Consider the following 19,769-nt stretch of genomic DNA (forward strand, 5'->3'; position numbering starts at 1 on the left):
AGAGGGATGTCCGACTGCCCATTTAGGCCCGATTCTACCTGGATCGTGCCTCAATGGGCAGTCGGACATCTCTTGAAGGGTCCCAGATTGGAGAAGGTGCAGCCTGGGCTGAGGGACACACCCCTCCATGCATGAATTTCGTGCACTGGGCCTCTAGTCCTATATAATAAAAGCCTAATATGCTAAGTGTCTGGTCGTCCGGTGACTGTTCAACCAATCAAAGTGTAATATGCTAACAATATACTAAGGCTACTCAACTGCTCACTATGACAGGCACTGACCACCATGGGTCAGACAGTTGACTGGTCGACCAGTCGCTATGACGTGCACTGACCACTAGGGGACAGACGCTCCTGTGGTCCGGGTGATCAGGACTGAGTGAGATGGGCTGGACACACCCTGGAGCCCTACCTCCCTGGCTGGCCAACCTCCCATGTCCCTCCCCAGCCAGCCCCAATCAGGACTGGGCAAGACAGGGCTGGACACGCCCTGGAGTCCTCCCCTGGTCACTCCCTGGCCTGATCATGCATCGGTGGGTTCCCTCGTCCTGGCCTGCGCCCTTTCACAATCCAGAACCCCTCAGGGGATGTCAGAGAGCCAGTTTCAGCCTGATCCCGCAGGCCACTCCCCTCAGGAGGGCGCCAGGTGCAGGGCTCACGGCTGGCGAATGGCTGCTGTAGCAGTGTGAGCCTCTCCTAATTGTGTGTGAGCCCACAGCAGGTGCAGTGGGGCTGGGATGAGCAGGAGCGGCAGGGAGCTGCAGGCGGCGTTGGACTGCAGGTACCCATGCACAAATTCGTGTACCAGGCCTCTAGTTTTTATATATTTGCCATTCAACTGAACAAAAAAAAGTTGTTGATACTAAAATAGTTTAAAGATATTTTTCCAGTGATATGGAGTTTTCTTTTTGGCTAGATTCAGTTAATCTAAAAAGTATCTCTATTAATGGCAACTAAACTTGTATTTCAAATAACAATTAACAAAATGAAGTAGACAAATGTAGGTGAGTTTATATTCTTTCTCAGCCTTCTATATTGGGAGGGAGTAAATGGAGGATCCCTTTCCCAAAAGAGTGGTATTAAAATAATCTCTTATTGTGGTCCTTATTAGAAATAAAATTGCACATGGTAGGGGCGAGAGAGGTGGTCAACTCCCTTATAGGTGACGTGTTGCCATGGGAGTGTTATGGCATTTTGTTAGTTTAATTGACAGCTATTTTCCTTTCTTGGTAGTTAATATAATAATGACGCATTATACACTAGACAGTGTTCCAGACTGAGTGAAATAGCTTAAAGATGAACAGACATTTTTCTCTTTAAAAATTTATTTTTGTCTCATTTTTGTATGCCTGGATGAGCAAGTCATCCTGACTAATGATACATTTATAAGAAGTTCTCTCTGCTGTACATTAAGCCGAGTGCTTGGCTTGTCAGCACAGATGCTGGGCTGCATTGTCCGGCTCAGTCCCCAAAACGCCAGAATCAGGCTGTGATCTCAGACTGTGACCTCAGGCAGATTTTCTCATCTTCTGCCTCACTTTCCTCATTTGGGTTATAAGGATTAAATCTGTGTAAAATACTTAGGCCAGTGCTGCCTCAGGCGAGCACCCTTTGTTCAGTCGTTGAAACATGCCTGATGATACAGTGGACTGATGATGTCTGCAGGAGGACCTTAACCAGGATTAGAGATACTGAACACAAGAGCTGTGGAGAATCCTGGGTCTTAACAAGTCCTTTGAATCCTTAGCCTTGAGAAATAAATCAGATTGGTAATTTGATGAAGTCACTTTTTAAAATATGGTAGCATCAGTTATAAATATAGGTTGAAGGAGGTGATTATGAAATTGTGAAGAAAATGATTTAGGGTATTTTAAAACAAGAAACATTTATAATTTTTAACAACACTCAACTCTGTTTATGGTGCATCTCCACATGAGCAGGTGCTTCTCATTGAAGATGCCAAAACCACATGGTCAAGTCCTTGAAGAGCCATTTGTGTTTTTAAATCAAAGTTGAAGTTCTATCAACAACCTTTAGAGGGCAGTAAAGAATTACAAATGAATCTAATACCTCTTAAATAAACTGGAAAATGATCATTCTGGATTTTGTACATACAACTGTCTACAGTTAAGTTAACCTAGTGGGAGATATATTGTATTTATGTACTGTATTTACTGGACTCAGTGCAAATGTTGCTTTGTTTTTGGGAGTCTTAGAATTATATAGTTCTTTGTGAGTCAACTATAAAAACACAAGTACTTATATTTTTAACTTTGTTTTAAATGTATTTTCAAGATGCTGGGTAAAGAGATTCAGGGGGTGTTTCAGGTGTGAGTTGTTAAGTTGTAATTTTTAGGAATTAAGGGACCAAATTATACATTGTGAATTTAATCTTATGAATAGGGTTCAGAGTGAGTGAGAAATTTTGAAATACAGCATATATAGTGTTTGATTGATTACTCACATGGGAAAGAGAAAGATGGGGAAGAGAAAGAATTGTAGTGCTACAGGGATTTTAGATTTTTATTATGTGGACTATTTTATCAGATTTCTTTTCAACAGGCAGTATCCCGAGAGCAGCAGCCATAGATCTACTCATTCTCAGAGATTTTCTTTTAAGAGAGTGCCATCAAGATGCATTTTAGACACAAGAAAAGATGATTTTTCAAGAAAGAAAACATTTGGTAGTATTTTAAGACTATAAAAGAAAAGAACACATATTTTAACATTGTTGTTAAATTTGCCTTGGTCATGGAAACCTTTTGAAAAGGATATGAATTTAAATAGTCATCTATTTAAATAGAAGAATGCAGGCTATCTGCTTTAATTTTGGCGATCTAAGTCCCTCGCTCAGTAAGTAATATTAAGGGCCTACTTTGTGCCCCTCTCCTTGGTACCCAGTGACGGATATGACAAACACAAGGTGCCTGTGGTCACAAGGTGCCTGTGGTCAACAGGTTTATTGCCCCTTAGGGCAAGATGCATACTTAAACAAGAGCTTACAATACACTGTGATAAGTTGTTTGACATGGAAAGACCAGATGCTATAGGAATACAAAAAGACACTTGCACACAAAAACTGATTGCTGAAGAGATTTGTTTGTTTAAAGGGCAGTTTTAAATGTTGATGGGAAGAAGGAAGTTGAGGTTGATGAATCCTAGAGTGAAAGAAAGAGGGTATTTAGGGCACAGGTGGGTTAGCTTTGGAGCTGTGCTGCTGCCACAGTTAGTGTGTGGGCTCCATGGCCAGAGGTTGGTGGGCGGGGCGTTTCCCACCTGGTGGCTGCTTTTCCACATGACTAGGAGGCGGAGTGGAGAGAAGGAGGTGGGTCAAAGCGTTCAGGATAGTGAGAGCTAAACAGCTGCTTTAGAGTAAGAGAAAATAATGGATTTTTCCACATCATGGAGGAATAGCTGAGATTGGATGCCATGAATTTTAGGTTGACACCAACATTACATGGTGATTGTTTTGTAAATATTTTTGTTTTATGGTCATTCAGTTGCATTTTCATTTCCAAATGTGGGTGACTTTAAAGATTCTAGAAGATTAATCAGTAGTGGAGAAATTGTACACTCAAGTAAATCAGAGATTATCAACAGAATTAATGAGTTAATCACTACATGTCTACTTATCAAACTGTCTTAATGCCAGAAAAAAATATTTCTGGTTTGCAAAGGAGCTCAAAAATGAAATGTGAAAAATGTTAGCAAAAATGTACAACCTGCTACTAAAAACCAATGCATTAAATATCTAAGTACTGCAGGTTTGATTGTCGGTGTGACTCCAGTGAAAAAAAAAACTCCAGAGGAGACCCCAAGAAATAAAGACTAAAAGAAACAATAAAAACTTGAATTTTCCTGGAATTGAGCGCCTTTTATTATGCATAGAAAATTCATTTGGAGCTAGATGGTGAAAAGTAGCCACGAAAAAAATATTTTATGCTTCTATAGTAAATAAAGGGTCCCCCAGAGATAGCAGTGAGAATAGTCTAGTTAATACTTTCATAAGAAATCTACAAGAGTATATGAAGAAATTACAGCTTTGCCGGTGATGTTAAACTTTCTCTGGGAGAAAAATGTCAAGGCAGATAAGCGTAAACTACAGTATTCACAAGGCTGGAAAACAAGTTGACAGTGTTCACTGTGAATATGTGCAAAGCAATGCATTTTAGGAAATATTTAGGGTACACTAGAGGGTAGATTCAGAGACATTGGCTATCAGTGAGACCTGAGTGTCATTATGTTTGATTTATGAAGACATTACTCAATTTGTTTCCCTATGAAAAAGTCCACCAGAATTCTGTGATAAAATGAAGAGCATTAAAAAAAAAAATTCCATAAATGATACCTAGATTTATATAACTTTGTGTCACTAAAAAGAAATCACACCCTAGAAAGGTCTTGCGGACCAGTATGTGTTATGCACACCTGCACGCATGTTGCATGTTTACATATAATAGACAGTGTTCCAGGTAAGGCTGCCTGGCTCCAGGGGGGAAGATCCAGTCTGTCATCCCAGCTCAGGGTTAAAACCCAAAATAGAAATGGTAGTCACCATTGAAATGGCAGTAAATGGTAGTTACTTCCCTGAGAAGCTTACTTAAACCGTAATATGGATGAATACCACTTAAAACAGCATTTTATTATGCTCTTTACATTGAAAAGTAATTTTGGTTAAATAGGCTATGAGTATTAGACTAGAAATCTTAGCCCCACTTGATAGTTTCAGTGAAAAATAAAGTACATTCTTCATTCTAGGCTTACAAATGAAATGTGAAACTTATACCCTGTTCTTTTGAAGAATATTTGCCATATTCACGGAGTACGGATTCCTAATGGTGTGGAAGAGATCAGGTGTATTTGGAGCACGTGATGATCTTCTGAGGTTGCTGTGCTGTTTCTTCACTGGCCAAATAGTACATGTTAGACCAGGCCAGAAAAATGCCCAGTGCCACTTAATTCTGGAGTATTTTGTAAAAGTATATATTGTGACTTATTTTTTTCACACCTATTTATATATTTTACTTCCACATTACTGTCTGAAGAAGGGACAAGAATGATTTTTCAAATAACTGCATATAGCAACAAATTATTTATCCAGGTAGCTGATTAAAGGCATTTGGAGTTGTAACAAGAATATGTCAAGTCTGACCCCTATTTAAATCTCTATGTAGTCCGTCCTCTGAGGGCCCCATCTCTGATTGAATCCTCATGTACAGTAGTGTCTCATCATACTTGGGTAGTTTTTGAGCAAAAATTAAAAGTGCAAGCAGAGAACGGCTGCTCCGTGGTGACTTTCAAGCCTTTTGATGGTTTTATAATCTCATAAAGAATAGAAGCAGAGTCGGCCCCCTCCAAGGTTCATGTTTCTCTCAGGTGACAAGGTCACATTCGGGTCCTTAAGGAAATGTCTCTTTTGTCTCCAAATAGCTAGGGAATAGTAAATGTTGATGCACAGTAGGGAGACTAATTGTAAAGAAGCCATAAAATTGAGCTTGCATTTATTCAAGGTATTGCATTATTATAAGATAAAAATTTTTTATTCAATTTTCAAATACAATTATTTTGTTTTATGCCATACTTTATTAGCTCCTTATATTCTGTAAAATAATATAGTGCTACTTGAATAGACAGCTAAATCCTTTTTTTAGCTTGAATGGCATAGAAATTGATTATGAAAGGATTGTTTCCTTTTTAAAGGGTGAGGAGTTAAAGCTAGTGGTTTTTTTGTTGGTTTGTTTTTGTAGATACATTGTAGATACACAGGAGGGAGAGCATGGGGTTGATTTTCAGTGCTTTTCCCTGTGGTGTCTAACATCAGTTCTCTTGACTCTTGCAGAGTTCTCTGGCGTGCTGCATCACTGTCACATTCTGGCATCTGAGATGGTCCATTTCATTCATCAGATGCAGTATTATATTACGTTTGAGGTACATTTGAGTCATTCATTGATTTTAGTTTAAATAAGTCATGTCCTATGACTTTGCATGGTGTTATTTATGAAAGATACTATACTAGGAAGAACACAATCTTAATCTAAGTTTCATATAATTTCCTAGGTGCTTGAATGTTCTTGGGATGAACTTTGGAACAAAGTGCAGCAGGCCCAAGATTTGGACCACATCATTGCAGCCCACGAGGTGTTCTTGGATACTATCATCTCCCGGTGTCTGCTGGACACTGACTCCAGAGTAAGGCTGATGTGTGGTTTAGAAACAAGAAACAGAAAAGATCATAGTCTCCTTTTCTTGAGTTCCTGTCTAATGGAGAATCTTAGAAGTTGCCTGATGCCCACAGTAATGATTAAGACAATCTTATTAATAGTTAAATGTTCATGGTGCACTGTTTGTAAATACAATTGGAACAATAGTGCTGAAACAAGAATGCGCTCTAAAGAGGATGTGAAGATGGCAAAGAATGTAATAATGTCCATTCATTTCCTAGGTGTAATAATATCCTCTTGTGGTTGTTCAAAAGAGAAAAACTAATCATGAGTGATGGCTTTGATGTGTGGAGGGTTACTATCTGAACAAAGTAAACCCAGCAAGGCATGGGAAAACAAAACAAACAGTAACCTGTCTGAAAGTCCAGAAGAATGGTGTGAGAAAACGCAGGGCCCTCCAGGCTCCATGCTCATTTTCTTTTTTTAAAATATATTTTTATTGACTTCAGATAGGAAGGGAGAGGGCGAGAGAGAAATAGCAATGATGATAGAGAATCATTGATTGGCTGCCTCCTGCATGCCTCACACTAGGGTTTGAGCCCGCAACCCAGGCATGTGCCCTTACTGGGAATTGAAGTGTGACCTTCTGGTCCATGGGTTGATGCTTAACCACTGAGCCTCACTGGCCAGGCGGAATGCTCTTCTTTACTTTGATCTTTTATCCATTTTTTTATTCCATTATTTTCTAGATCCTTTTAGGTCTTATTTTATTCAATGAAAAAGTTTTGTTTCTTTCCACAGGGTGTGCCTCCTGCTGTTCTTTCTTGCCATAGGGCATTAGCTTAGGTTGCTAGGAGCACCAGTGGGACTCCTTGTCTAATTGCCAACATTAAAGAGATGTTTTATTGATTCACTATTGACAGTGAAGTTTGCCAAGACATCCGATAGGACCTTTATCAAATCAAGGTCCCAGTTTGTTTCAATGCTTTATATAAATCAGTGGTTGTTAAATTTTTTTAAAAATATATTTTTATTGATTTCAGAGAGGAAAGGAGAGGGAAAGAGAGATAGAAACATCAATGATGAGAGAATCATTAACTGGCTGCCTCCTGCATGACCCCTACTGGGAATCGAGCCTGCAACCTGAGCATGTGCCCTTGACTGGAATCGAACCCAGGACCCTTCAGTGCACAGTCCAGCATTCTATCCACTGAGCCAAACCAGCTAGGGCAAGTGGTTGTTAAATTTTAACACACAATTTTTTCTCCCTGACTATTGAAATTATCTTTTTCCTCCTCAAATTATTAATGGTTTTTTAAAAAATCTGAGATGGCCAAGGATAAAGGTGATTCTCTTAAGTTGTGGCACATGATGTCGTCAGTCCAGGAAAGAACTCTCATGTTTGTTAGGTTCCCCCTGACCCCTTTGCACCATTGGCGCCCATGTCAATGTGTTTTCTATATAACTTTGCGCACGTATATATCTACTAGAGGCCCAGTACATGAAAATTCATGCACTCGGTGGGCGGGGGAGTCCCTCTGTCCGAATGATGGTTTAGCCAGTGAGCCTAAGCCATCGGTCAGACATCCTTAGCGCTGCTGTGGAGGCGGAAGAGGCTCCTGCCACCATTGCTGCACTCGCCAGCCATGAGCCCAGCTCAGGGCTTCTGGCTGAGTGGCGCTCCCCCTGTAGGAGTGCACTGACCCCAGGGGGCAGCTCCTGCATTGAGCGTCTGCCCCCTGATGGTCAGTGCACATCATAGCAGTTGTTCTGCTGTTTGGTCAATTTGCATATTACCCTTTTATTACATAGGGTACTAATAAAAGGGTACTATGCTAATTAGACTGGGAGACCTTCCGGAAGTCCTTCTGGACAAAGCCATGGTGGCGGGGCCAAGGCAGAGGCGGTTAGGGGCGAGCAGGCCGGCAGGGGTGGGCAGTTGGGGGTGAGCAGGCTGGCAGGGGGGCCCAGTTGGGGGCAATCAGGCTGGCAGGGGGGGGCAGTTGGTGAGCAGGCTGGCGGGGCGGGGGGGGGGGGCGGGCAGTGGGGGTGAGCAGGCCATCAGGCAGAGTGGTTAGGGCCGATCAGGCAGGCAGGCAGGCAGGCAGGTGAGTGGTTAGGAGCCAGTGGTCCTGGATTGTGAGAGGGATGTCCAACTGCCGGTGGGATCGGGCCTAAACCAGCAGTCAGACATCCACTGAGGGGTCCCAGATTGGAGAGGGTGCAGGCCAGGCTGAGGCCCGCCCCCCCCCCCCCCCCCCCTCCCCCCCGTGCATGAATTTCATGCACTGGGCCACTAGTGTATATATAATTTTTCATGGATATAGTGTTTATTTACATAAATGATGATTTTGTGCTATAGGTCTCATTCTGTTTACTTCTTGCCGTGCTGCTCTAGGAGAAAGAATAACTAAAGTATGGTAGCTGTATACTGAAGACCACTACAACACAGGCAGTGAGCTAGAGAAATGTACTGTGGCATTGATATGTTTCAACACATTTAGAGTCCCCCTTCCCCTTCCCAGTGGGCAACCACCTTTTCATTCCTGGTATAAAATATGATACTATTTTTTATAAAAACCTTGCTGAATTAAAATATATATATTTTATTAAGAATTTCCTTTCTTATAATCTTGGTGTGTGGTTTTTCTATGAATCACCAAACCACAAAAACCCTTGAAGTACTTTCCCTTCCTTTCCTTTCTGAACTGTAGAATAGTCCAGCTCCTGACTCAACCACTTACTAGTAGTTTTGACACTTGGGGTAGCGCTTCAAGTTTGTAAGGTTTTTGTGAAGAATGGAGGTAATTTGCATAGAGAGCTTGGGGTATGTCATACTGGTGTTGCTATGGTGATACAGAATTACTATGGGATTTTTCCAGGACCTGGTATAGTGTTGCTGCATAGTAGATGTTCAGTAAATGTTTGATAACGAATGAATGAACAAATAATGAGCATTTTGAGAATGTAAGTTAGTATCTTGTTTTATAGTATCTTATTACTAATTATCAATATTTTATTTGGAAAACTTAGTATGTTGAGGCTGTATTCATAAAAAAAGTGTCATCTCTTTAGGCACTTTTAAACCAGCTTAGAGCCGTGTTTGATCAAATCATTGAACTTCAGAATACTCAGGATGCGATATACAGAGCTGCCCTGGAAGAGCTGCAGAGACGGTTACAGTTTGAAGAGAAAAAGAAGCAGCGTGAAGCTGAGGTATGGTTTTTATACTAGTGGATTTATCAGTTTAAATAATGAACGTATTGCCATTATAATAAATACAACAAATAGTTTTCATGCTGAAACGTTCCTAAAACTGAGACTGTGCTCACATCCACATTTGGAGTCCTGAGGAAGAGCTGTTTTAAAGGGAGTGGTCACCATCACTACCATCATGCTTTAAAAAATAAAGCTGACAATTTTCACAAGAATCACAAATCTCTTGCCACTTTTCATTAGTAAGTGTCGAGATGCTGATATCTGTGTATTGCTGCTGTTATCAGAGTGGTACCTGACTCTGCATTGCTTTCTGTTTGAAGCTGTGGATTCATATTTACTTATGGGAACCAAATTTCTACACGTATGGCTATTTTCAGCGACCTCACTAAAGTATTTTGTATCTTCCATTACCTTGAATTATGAAGATTTATTGAGCAAGTTTGGCTGTTTATGAGATTTTTTGTGTTTGATATAATTTGTATAATCTTTTACTTTTTTAAGATGCTTATTCTTGGGTTAGTGACAGAATTATTTCGGTTAATGTGTCTTGATAAGTTTTATTTTTGAGTATTTTTTGCCTTAAAATTAGTGATAGAGGATCATGTTCACCTTGAAAATTTTACAACTTAGAGCACAAATTATTTCTTCTGGATATTTTAGAAACAGTAGTAGTTGCTTCATTGTTTTTTGCCAGGTGTGGTTGTCTGTGATGATGAAATGTCAGAGTTTGTATGCATAGAGAGACACGCCTAGCCACCAGACAGACTGAAGTTCAACCCCAACCCCAACTCACCGGCTTTGTGCCTTGTGGTGGCTTGACTGACTTCTCTAAGACATAGCTCCTTTTTGTAAATAGGAGTGAGTTACTTATTTACATGTGGTAATAATATGTCAATTATTTAGTATTTAATAGTTATTCAGTAAATGCTGGCCACATCTGTGATGTTTAAAACTGCCCAGATGCTCCAGAGAATTTGCTCTTCTGGAAAATTACTAAACTATGAAAATCTACAAAAATCAGTCTTTAGGATTTTCATACTCTGATAATAGGATGGCTGCCAGTTGTGTGTGTGTGGGGGGCGACGATTCTCTCTCCAGACTGTTAACCATCAGTGCTGGAGTAGAACAAGATCTACATAATAAGTCAAATTTATTCAGTGGATTTTATTCAGATATGCTTAGGGATGGATACAGGAGAAGATCTAAAAGCTGAGAAATTATTTAAATTCATTAGGCAAAGTAACTTATGAAGCAATCGTTTAGACCTAAGGTCCACTGACATTTTGAAGAGATTATGCAAAAAGACTCATAACGAGATCTCAGAATCCTGAGATTGCTGAGAGTCTGATGGAAGCTGGTTCTGCCTGCTTCACTCTCAGCAAGGTCTAAGGGGTGCCAGTCTTTGAACCATCTGGTTCCACTTTTATGTATACCATCTGCATTAAAAGTATATGCAAAGTGATGGAAAGACACAAGGCTGTTTATTACAGTACTAGAGGCCCCGTGCATGAAATTCGTGCACAGGGGTGGGGGGTCACCTCAGCCCAACCTGCACCCTCTCCAATCCGGGACCCCTCAGGGATGTCTGACTGCCTGTCTAGACTGGCAGTTGGACATCCCTCTCACAATCCTGGACCACTGGCTCCTAATCGCTCACCTGCCTGCCTGCCTGGTCGCCCCTAACTGTCCCCCGACCCCGCGCTGGCCTGGTCACCCTTAACTGCCCCCTGCTGCTAGCCAGGTCGCCCCCAACTGCCCCCTCCTTGCCGGCCTGGTCACTCCTAACTGCCCTCCCCGCCGGCCTGGTCACCCTAACTGCCCCCCCCCCAGCCTAATTGCCCCCAACTGCCCACCCTGCTGGCCTGGTTGCCCCCAACTGCACCCCCCCTCTGGCCTGGTTGCCCTCAACTACCCCCCCACCCCACCAGCCTGGTCGCCTCTTACTGCCACCCCCTGCCGGCCTGGTCGCTCCCAACAGTCCCCCCTGCTGGCCTGGTTGCCCCCAACTGCTCCCCTGCCAGCCTGGTCACCCCATGCAGCCTGCTGTTCAGTCATTTGGTCGTCCCTCACTAACCCCCCTGCCAGCCTGGTCACCCCACGCAGCCTTGTTGCCCAATACAGCCTGCTTGTTCAGTCGTTTAGTCGTTCCTCACTAACCCCCTTGCCGGCCTGGTCGCACCACACAGCCTGCTTGTTCAGTCGTTTGGTCGTCCCTCCGGCTGGCCCTGGGTGGCTGGGCAGCCAACATCTGAGGCTTGCCTGCGCCTTGGGCTGGCCCTGGGCGGCTGGGGGGCTGAGGGGACTGGGGGACTCTGGAGGCAGGTGCGCAGAGCGGCCGGACCTGCCTTGGGGGCGGGCCCAGCCATGCTGCATGCCTGCTGCCCCGGTGGGGCTGAGGGGACTGGGCACCGCCATCTTGTGGCTTTGGGCACTGCCATCTTTGTGAGGGTGTGATGGTCAATTAGCATATTCCCTATTTATTAGATAGGATTGTTAGTAATAGCAAAAGACTTGTTTGTGACAAATTATCAAAATTGTTACATGTTTTAAAGTATAATACTGTAGTTATTTAAAACACTGAGGGACTTCTGTATTTACTCACATGTATTGATGTATTTCCAAGGTACATTATTAATTGGGGATAAAGTAAGCTAGAGAACAGTTTGGCATCAGAAAATTATCATAGAAGTTCTTAGTAGTACAGAGGGACATAGAAAGCACCTCCCCCCTCAACCCCTGACATTTCTTCCATCCAGATTTCAGCCCTACATTAACAATTTCTTCCATCCAGATTTCAATTTAATTTGGTACTTCTGACTCTTCAGGGCCAGTGGGGAGTGACAGCAGCAGAGGAAGAGGAAGAGAACAAGAGGATTCAAGAATTTCAAGAGTCTATACCAAAAATGTGTTCCCAGTTGCGAATATTGACACATTTCTACCAGGTACATATTAGAGTAACAAAATGCTCTCCAAATCACATTGCTCATTTTCTGTAATTGACTGTTGGCTGTCAAAATGATTAGAAAGGAATTATTCAATCAGTGTAGTGGTGAGTAGCACCCACAGTGGTTCCCAACCTTGGCTGTGACCTGTGGTGCAGCCAGGTCTGAGAACCTCTGCCTGGCGTGGTTCTAGTGTTATCAGTGTTGGGGGGCAGGAGGGAGTGGCTGCTCTGGGAAGACCAGTGTGCATCTCTTCAGCAAAGACCTGGAGAGAATTGCACAGGGAGGTACATCAGGATCGTAAGTGCAAGGAGCTGCCAGGCAGCCAAGGGGCTGAGCTCAGGGAGAACAGGTCTGAAGTTGCTGATGAGGGAAGCTAGTCCAGAGTCCATATTTCTATTTTGTGGGTTTGGTTTCCAGTTTCATCTGTTTCTCAGTGTGATTTTCATGTTGAAAATACAGATGAAAAGATTTTCATGAAGAATTTTTCCATTTGGTTGCTAATAACTAATTAGAAAGGCAAATCAAACTTTTAAAAATTACGTTTTTGTGCGCTATGATAGTCATGTGGTTCAAAGCTTAAAATGAAGCATCACCACATTGTACCATAGGCTTATAGTGTGCTTCCTGTGATCCTCATAGCTTTGAATTTTATATTTTTCTTGAGTATATCTAAGGGGGAAATGTGTCCCTTTTGCAAGTGCTCTTACTCTAACATTAACCTACTATTGCATTTTGTTGGAAACATGTTTCATAAGTGGTAGTAATGACTGGTTTATATTCATACAGACATATTTCTTTATTTTATTTTTTTAATTTCTTTATTAAGGTATTACATATGTGTCCTTATTCCCCCCATTGTCCCCCCACCCCCCTACTCATGCCCTCGCCCCCCTGTTGTCTGTGTCCATTTGTTAGGCTTATATGCATGCATACAAGTCCTTTGGTTGATCTCTCCCCCTTACCTCCACCCTCCCCTACCTTCCCTCTGAGGTTTGACGGTCAGATCTATGCTTCCCTTTCTCTGGATCTGTTTTTGTTCATCAGTTTATGTTGTTTATTATATTACATAAATGAGTGAGATCATATGATATTTATCGTTCTCTGACTGGCTTATTTTACTTAGCATAATGCTCTCCAGTTCCATCCATGCTGTTACAAATGGTAAGAATTCCTTCTTTTTTACTGCAGCATAGTATTCCACTGTGTAGATGTACCACAGTTTTTTAATCCACTCATCTGCTAATGGGCATTTAGGCTGTTTCCAAATCATAGCTATGGTGAATTGTGCTGCTATTGGGATTGCTTTTTTAGTCTCTCTTTCTGTAACTTCACTATTGGTGTATAGAAATGCCATAGGTTTCTTGGCATTAATTTTGTATCCTGCTGCATTGCCGAATTCATTTATTAAGTCTAATAATTTTTTGAAGGAGTCTTCAGGGTTTTCTATGTACAGTATCATGTCATCTGCGAATAAGGACAGTTTTACTTCTTTTTCAATTTGGATGCCTTTTATTTCTTCTTCTTGTCTAATCGCAATGGCTAGTACTTTCAATACTATGTCGAACAGGAGTGGTGAGATTGGGCATCCCTGTCTTGTTCCTGTTCTTAAGGGAAATGGTTTTAGTTTTTGCCCATTGGGTATGATGTTAGCTGTAGGTTTGTCATATATGGCTTTTATTATGTTGAGGTATGATCCTTCTATTCCCACCTTGCTGAGAGTTTTTATCAAGAAGGGTGTTGGATTTTGTCAAATGCTTTTTCTGCATCAATTGATATGACTATGATTTTTATCTCTCAATTTGTTTATGTGATGTATCATGTTTATTGATTTGCGAATATTGTACCATCCTTGCATCGCTGGGATAAATCCTACTTGGTCATGGTGTATGATCTTTCTGATATAGTGCTGGATCCGATTTGCTAGAACTTTGTTGAGGATTTTGGCATCTATGTTCATGAGGGATATTGGCCTGTAATTCTCTTTCATTGTGTTGTCTTTATCTGGTTTTGGTATTAGGGTGATGCTGGCTTCATAGAAGGAGCTTGGAAGTGTTCCTTCCTCTTGAATTTTCTGGAAGAGTCTGAGGAGGATAGGTTTTAGATCTTCCTTGAATGTTTAGTAAAACTCCCCTGTGAAGCCGTCTGGCCCTGGGCTTTTGTTTGCTGGAAGCTTTTTGATGACTGCTTCAATTTCTTCCATAGTTATTGGCCTATTGAAATTTTTAGATTCTTTCTGATTGAGTTTTGGAAGGTTGTATTTTTCTAGGAACATTTCCATTTCCTCCATGTTGTCTAGTTTGTTGGAATAGACTTGTTCATGGTATTTTTTAACAATCCTTTGTATTTCTGTGGGGTCTGTTGTTATATCGCCTCTTTCATTTCTGATTTTGTTTATTTGGGTCCTCTCTCTTTGCTTCTTGGTGAGCCTGACTAGAGGTTCCTCAATCTTGTTTATCCTTTCAAAGAACCAGCTTTTGGTTTCATTGATCTTTTGTATTGTTTTTTTTTTGTTGTTGTTGTTGTTTTGTCTCTATGTCATTTATTTCTGCTGATCTTTATTATCTCCTTTCTTCTGCTCACTCTGGGCTTTTCTTGTTGCTCTCTTTCTAATTCTTTTAAGTTGTAGAGTTAGAAGATTTACTACCATTTTTTCTTGTTTTTTGAGGTAGGCCTGTAGCGCTATAAACTTCCCTCTCAGGACTGCTATCATTGTGTCCCATAGATTTTGGATTGTTGTGTTTTTATTGTCATTAGTTTACAAGATGTTTTTAATTTTTTCTTTGATCTCTTTGGTAATCCAATCACTGTTTAATAGCATACTATTCAGCTTCCATGTGTTTGAATTTTTCTTATTGTTTTTATTGTAGTTTTTTTCTAATATTATGCTTTTGTGGTCTGAGGAGATGCTTGATATGATTTCAGTCTTCTTGAATTTGCGGAGACTTGCCCATACAGACATTTTTTTGTGGGATAGGTGTTTTGATAATTAAATGCTTTCTTGACCAGTCGGTTGTACATGTAGTATGTATTCATGGTTCTTAAAAATGGATTCCTAATTATTAGTTCCATACTATTAATTAAGAGAGTTGTACAGCTGCAAAGGAGTAGTAATATAACTTAAAAATGTGTCCACGTGCTAATTTCTAAAATGGACAGTGAAGGTTACACATTTTCCTGATAGAGTTGGTACATTTTAAAAAAAGTAATCTTAATCAGTATAATCCCTAGTTTTATCCCTATTACAGACTTAATCTCTGTAAATCATTACCATTCACATGATTTCTTTTCTTTATCAGAAAAAAGTCCTTTTCTCTTTGTATAGGTATGAAATGGTAGGGCATTAACTGTTTCTTGTCATTAACTGCTTATGAATAAACATGCAGAGCCTCAAACCTGTAGAAAGAAATATTCCGTAGGATCCCTCTAGTGACCTTCACACATCATCATAATTCATCACTCAACAAGAAATCACTGTATATTGTTAAGATTTTTATTTTTCACCTACAGTGGACATATAATATTATGTTAATTTCAGGTGTACAACATAGTGATTAGACATTTATTATTATCCTATTTAATAAAAGCCTAATATGCTAAGTGTCTGGTTGTCTGGTCATCTGTTCAACCAATCAAAGCATAATATGCTAATGATATGCTAAAGCTGCTCAGCGGCTTGCTATGACATGCACTGACCACCAGGGGGCAGACAGTTGACCGGTCAACCAGTTGCTATGATGTGCACTGACAACCAGGGGGCAGACGCCCTAACCGGTTGGTTAGTTTGCTGCTGGGGTCTGGCTGATCGGGACTGAGCAAGATGGGCTGAACACTCCCTGGAGCTCTCCTGTGGTCCCTCCCCAGCTGGCCAACCTACCGCATCCCTCCCAGTCCCTGATCGTGCACTGGTGGGGTCCCTCGGCCTGGCCTGCACCCTTTTGCAATCCGGATGCCTCGGGATGTCCGAGAGCCGGTTTCGGCCCCATCCCGTGGGCCATGCATGAATTCGTGCACCAGGCCTCTAGTTTTTTAATAATTATATATTTTTTAAAATACTTTTTTATTGATTTCAGAGGCAGGAAGGGAGAAGGAGAAAGGGAAACATCAATTATGAGAGAGAATTAGTGATTGGCAGCCTCCTACATGCTCCCTACTGGCAATCGAGCCACAACCCGGGCATGTACAGGGAATCAAACCATGATCTCCTGGTTCATACGTCGACACTCAACCACTAAGTCACACCAGCTGGACAGACGTTTATATTTTTAACAGTATAATCCCTTAAGAAGTTTCTTGTAAGTCTTCAGTCATCTAAAAAGACAAAGTGATATTCACACACGTGCACACTATATGCTTGTTCAAATATAATATTACTTTGCATAATATATATGAGTCTACAGACATAGCAGCTCTCCAGAAGCAAGGAGAGGGAAAGTGGCAGCTTTTAGAGTTTAGGGAGGATTGACAAGTATGGGGGTGTTTCAGTGACTTTTCTCTGCAGACAAACACTTTCTGAAAGTATGGAGATAAAAAACACATACCTTGAACAGATAAATAAACGTCTGCTAGCTGTGCCACAGGTTGTGCAACTTGATGGGTGGAATTTGTACTTATTAAGTAACGCCTTCAACCCTAGTAGAAACAGTGGATAGTTTGTAGTATTGAAGTCTGATTAAACTCTGACATACATTGTCTTTACGGAGCCACCTTGGAAAGGAGGTGATACAGCCACATTCTGCCCCACTCTTTTAGGATGGAACCCTAAAAATATGGTTGAGGGCATGTATCCATTTTTTATATTCTCAATTTGTTTTCTCAGCAGGGCTTTGTGATTAAATGCTCTTATAACTCATACTAGAGGCCCGGTGCATGAAAATTCATGCACTGGAGTGGGGGTCTCTCAGCCTGGCCTGCCCCCTCTCATAGTCCAGACTATGAGGTGACCTGGCGATCAGGGGAAGGTGACGCCCCCATCACACCTCTGTTGCTGCCACTGCCGGCAGCGCAAGCCTCGGCCGGCCCTGGTTACCTGAGCCTCAGGTGGCCCTGGGTGGCTTGGCAGCTGCCATCTGAGGCTTGCCTGCGCCTCGAGTATTGGCTGGGCAGATGCCCTCCAAGGCTTGCCTGCACCTCAGGCTGGCCCTAGGTGGCTGGGAAGCTGCCATCCAAGGCTTGCCTGCACCTCAGGCTGGCCCTAGGTGGCTGGGCAGCTGCCCTCCAAGGCTTGCCTGCACCTCAGGCTGGCCCTAGGTGGCTGGGAGCTGCCATCCGAGGCTTGCCTGTGCCTCGGGCATCGGCTGGGCAGCCGCCATCCAAGGCTTGTCTGCGCCTCGGGCTGGCCCTGGGCAGTTGGGGGCCTGAGGGCGGGTCCAGCCACACTGTGCGCCTGCCACCCCCCCAGCGGGGCTGAAAGGACTGGGGTACTCTGGCGGGGCTGAAAGGACTGAGCACCGCCATCTTGTGGCTATGGGTGCCGCCAGATTTGGCATGGCGTGATGGTCAATTTGCATATTCCCTTTTTATTAGATAGTATGAAAGATGAAAAGTGTAATGCTAAGTTTTTAACGTAAAAAGAATGATGTTTTAACATCAGTTGCTTTGCTCCTTTGATTGTTCTGGGAGAACTTAGGGCAAAATGGAAAAATCTATTGGTTAGTTCTTTTAGATAAAATCTATTGGTTGCTAATTTGTATTTGTAAAATGGACATCTCTTCCTAATGTGGGTTCCATTAGGTGGGTAAACTGCAAGGTTCTGGAGCAGTTCCCATCACTCGGGACACTTGCCATCGTGGTGTTTATGTTTGGGAGGGAACATAACCCCATGTGGGATTACATTGGAGGGGGCATGTTTTGTGTACAGCTCCTTTCTGAAATGAATATTTTGCTCTTTTTGTTTCTTTTTAGGGGATTGTGCAGCAGTTTTTGGTGTTGCTGATGACCAGTTCTGATGAAAGTCTGCGGTTTCTTAGCTTCAGGTTGGACTTTAATGAGCATTATAAAGCCAGAGAGCCAAGACTCCGTGTGTCCCTGGGCACCAGGGGGCGGCGCAGTTCCCACACCTGACTTTCCTACCGGCTTAGGGAGCCGCAAATGCTATTAACTGCATTATTTGACATTAACTTTCACATTTAAATTCTCAAGGCAACTGGCATGCTGCGGGCACCCACCATTCCTGCCCACAAATCCTTCAGTGTTTCAAAGGCATGGCGTCTGGTATAATCAAAGTCATGTTTTTATACATTGGAGTTGAAGATGTTTGTAATAGCACTAAATTAAATAGGCTGGTTTGCACTATTCACATTTATTTTTTAAAGTCTTCATATTTCAAAGATACCACACTTTGTTGAGGCTTCTTAAGCTCTCCATGATATAATTTATATTTATCATTTTTTTAGAAAGTCACCGTTTCTTTTAGAGAAAATTAGGGCAATGGATATTAATCATTTAAGATGGTAATGTCATTGGTATTTTTTTAACATCCTCTTTAGAGGCAATTTTTGTTAATATAATCAAACTAAATCTAAACAAAATGTCCCTACTAAGAAAATATATAGAGCATTTTATTTTGTTTCTTAGTGTTGTAAAATATTAACCTCTGTAAGAACCTTTATATCTTAGTGCATTTACACATGTTTATTCTTTTCTCTTCAAAGTTTACATTTTTTATATTTAATTTACTCTTTCAGAAGACTGCTAAAATAGTGTAGAACAAAGTAAGAGTGATGTGCAACAAAAACATCCTTAAACCTAGATTTTTTGAAACCATTGGCTGAAGTGTAAATATGTATGACTAGAAGGTTAATGAAGTATTTTATTTTCAAAATTCTGATAAGCATTGGGAAGAAATTGACTTGAATAATGAAAGTTTCCTTTTTCCTTGCCTATTTTTTCATTGTAAATATTTATATACTACTGACCAGATGTTGGAGGGAAATGTTTTTGTAAAAATGTCATATCAAGTCACATAAATCTGCCTTTATTATGTTGCATAAGTGAAAACTTAGAAAATTAAAAGCAATTATCTTTCACACGTATTGGTTCTTTCTTGAGGAGTCTGTGGAGACACAGTCCACTTGCCAAGTTTTGGGGGCAGGGATTGACAGAGTTAGATTTAATGTGCTTCAGTATATGAATTATTTCGTCAGCAAAACTAATAAATTACACAGTGTGTTACTTTCAATGTAGAGCCAAAGGGAATATTACCCACCCAGTATTCACATGATACAGGTGACCTTTCATATCTGTGAGTTCTGCATCTGCAGGTTCAACAAGTCACAGATCAAAAACATCGAAAATAAAAAAAGTCATGCTGTTGCTGATGTGTAGTTATGCCTCCATGGTTGTGTTTGTACTGAACACGTACAGACTTTTCTTGTCATTCCCTACACAATACAGTATAAATTATTTATATAACATTTATGTTAGGTATTCTAAGTAATCTAGAGCTG

At 41.4% G+C, this 19,769-nt stretch overlaps 1 protein-coding gene across 2 annotated transcripts in view; it reads left to right on the forward strand.

Annotated features, from left to right (window-relative positions):
• Positions 1-19,351, forward strand: part of TUBGCP3 (tubulin gamma complex component 3) — a 104,917-nt gene extending 85,566 nt beyond the window's left edge. For both annotated transcript variants that reach the window (XM_080659169.1, XM_080659170.1), the window contains exons 18-22: positions 5,839-5,927; positions 6,057-6,188; positions 9,236-9,376; positions 12,205-12,321; positions 18,226-19,351. In XM_080659169.1, the coding sequence (XP_080515295.1) occupies positions 5,839-5,927; positions 6,057-6,188; positions 9,236-9,376; positions 12,205-12,321; positions 18,226-18,384 (638 nt within the window). In that variant the 3' untranslated portion in view covers positions 18,385-19,351. The remainder of the gene's footprint in view (positions 1-5,838; positions 5,928-6,056; positions 6,189-9,235; positions 9,377-12,204; positions 12,322-18,225) is intronic.
• Positions 19,352-19,769: the final 418 nt, after the last annotated feature.

The sequence above is a fragment of the Plecotus auritus genome (genome assembly GCF_963455305.1).
Source record: "Plecotus auritus genome assembly, chromosome: 3".
Classification (NCBI taxonomy): domain Eukaryota; kingdom Metazoa; phylum Chordata; class Mammalia; order Chiroptera; family Vespertilionidae; genus Plecotus; species Plecotus auritus.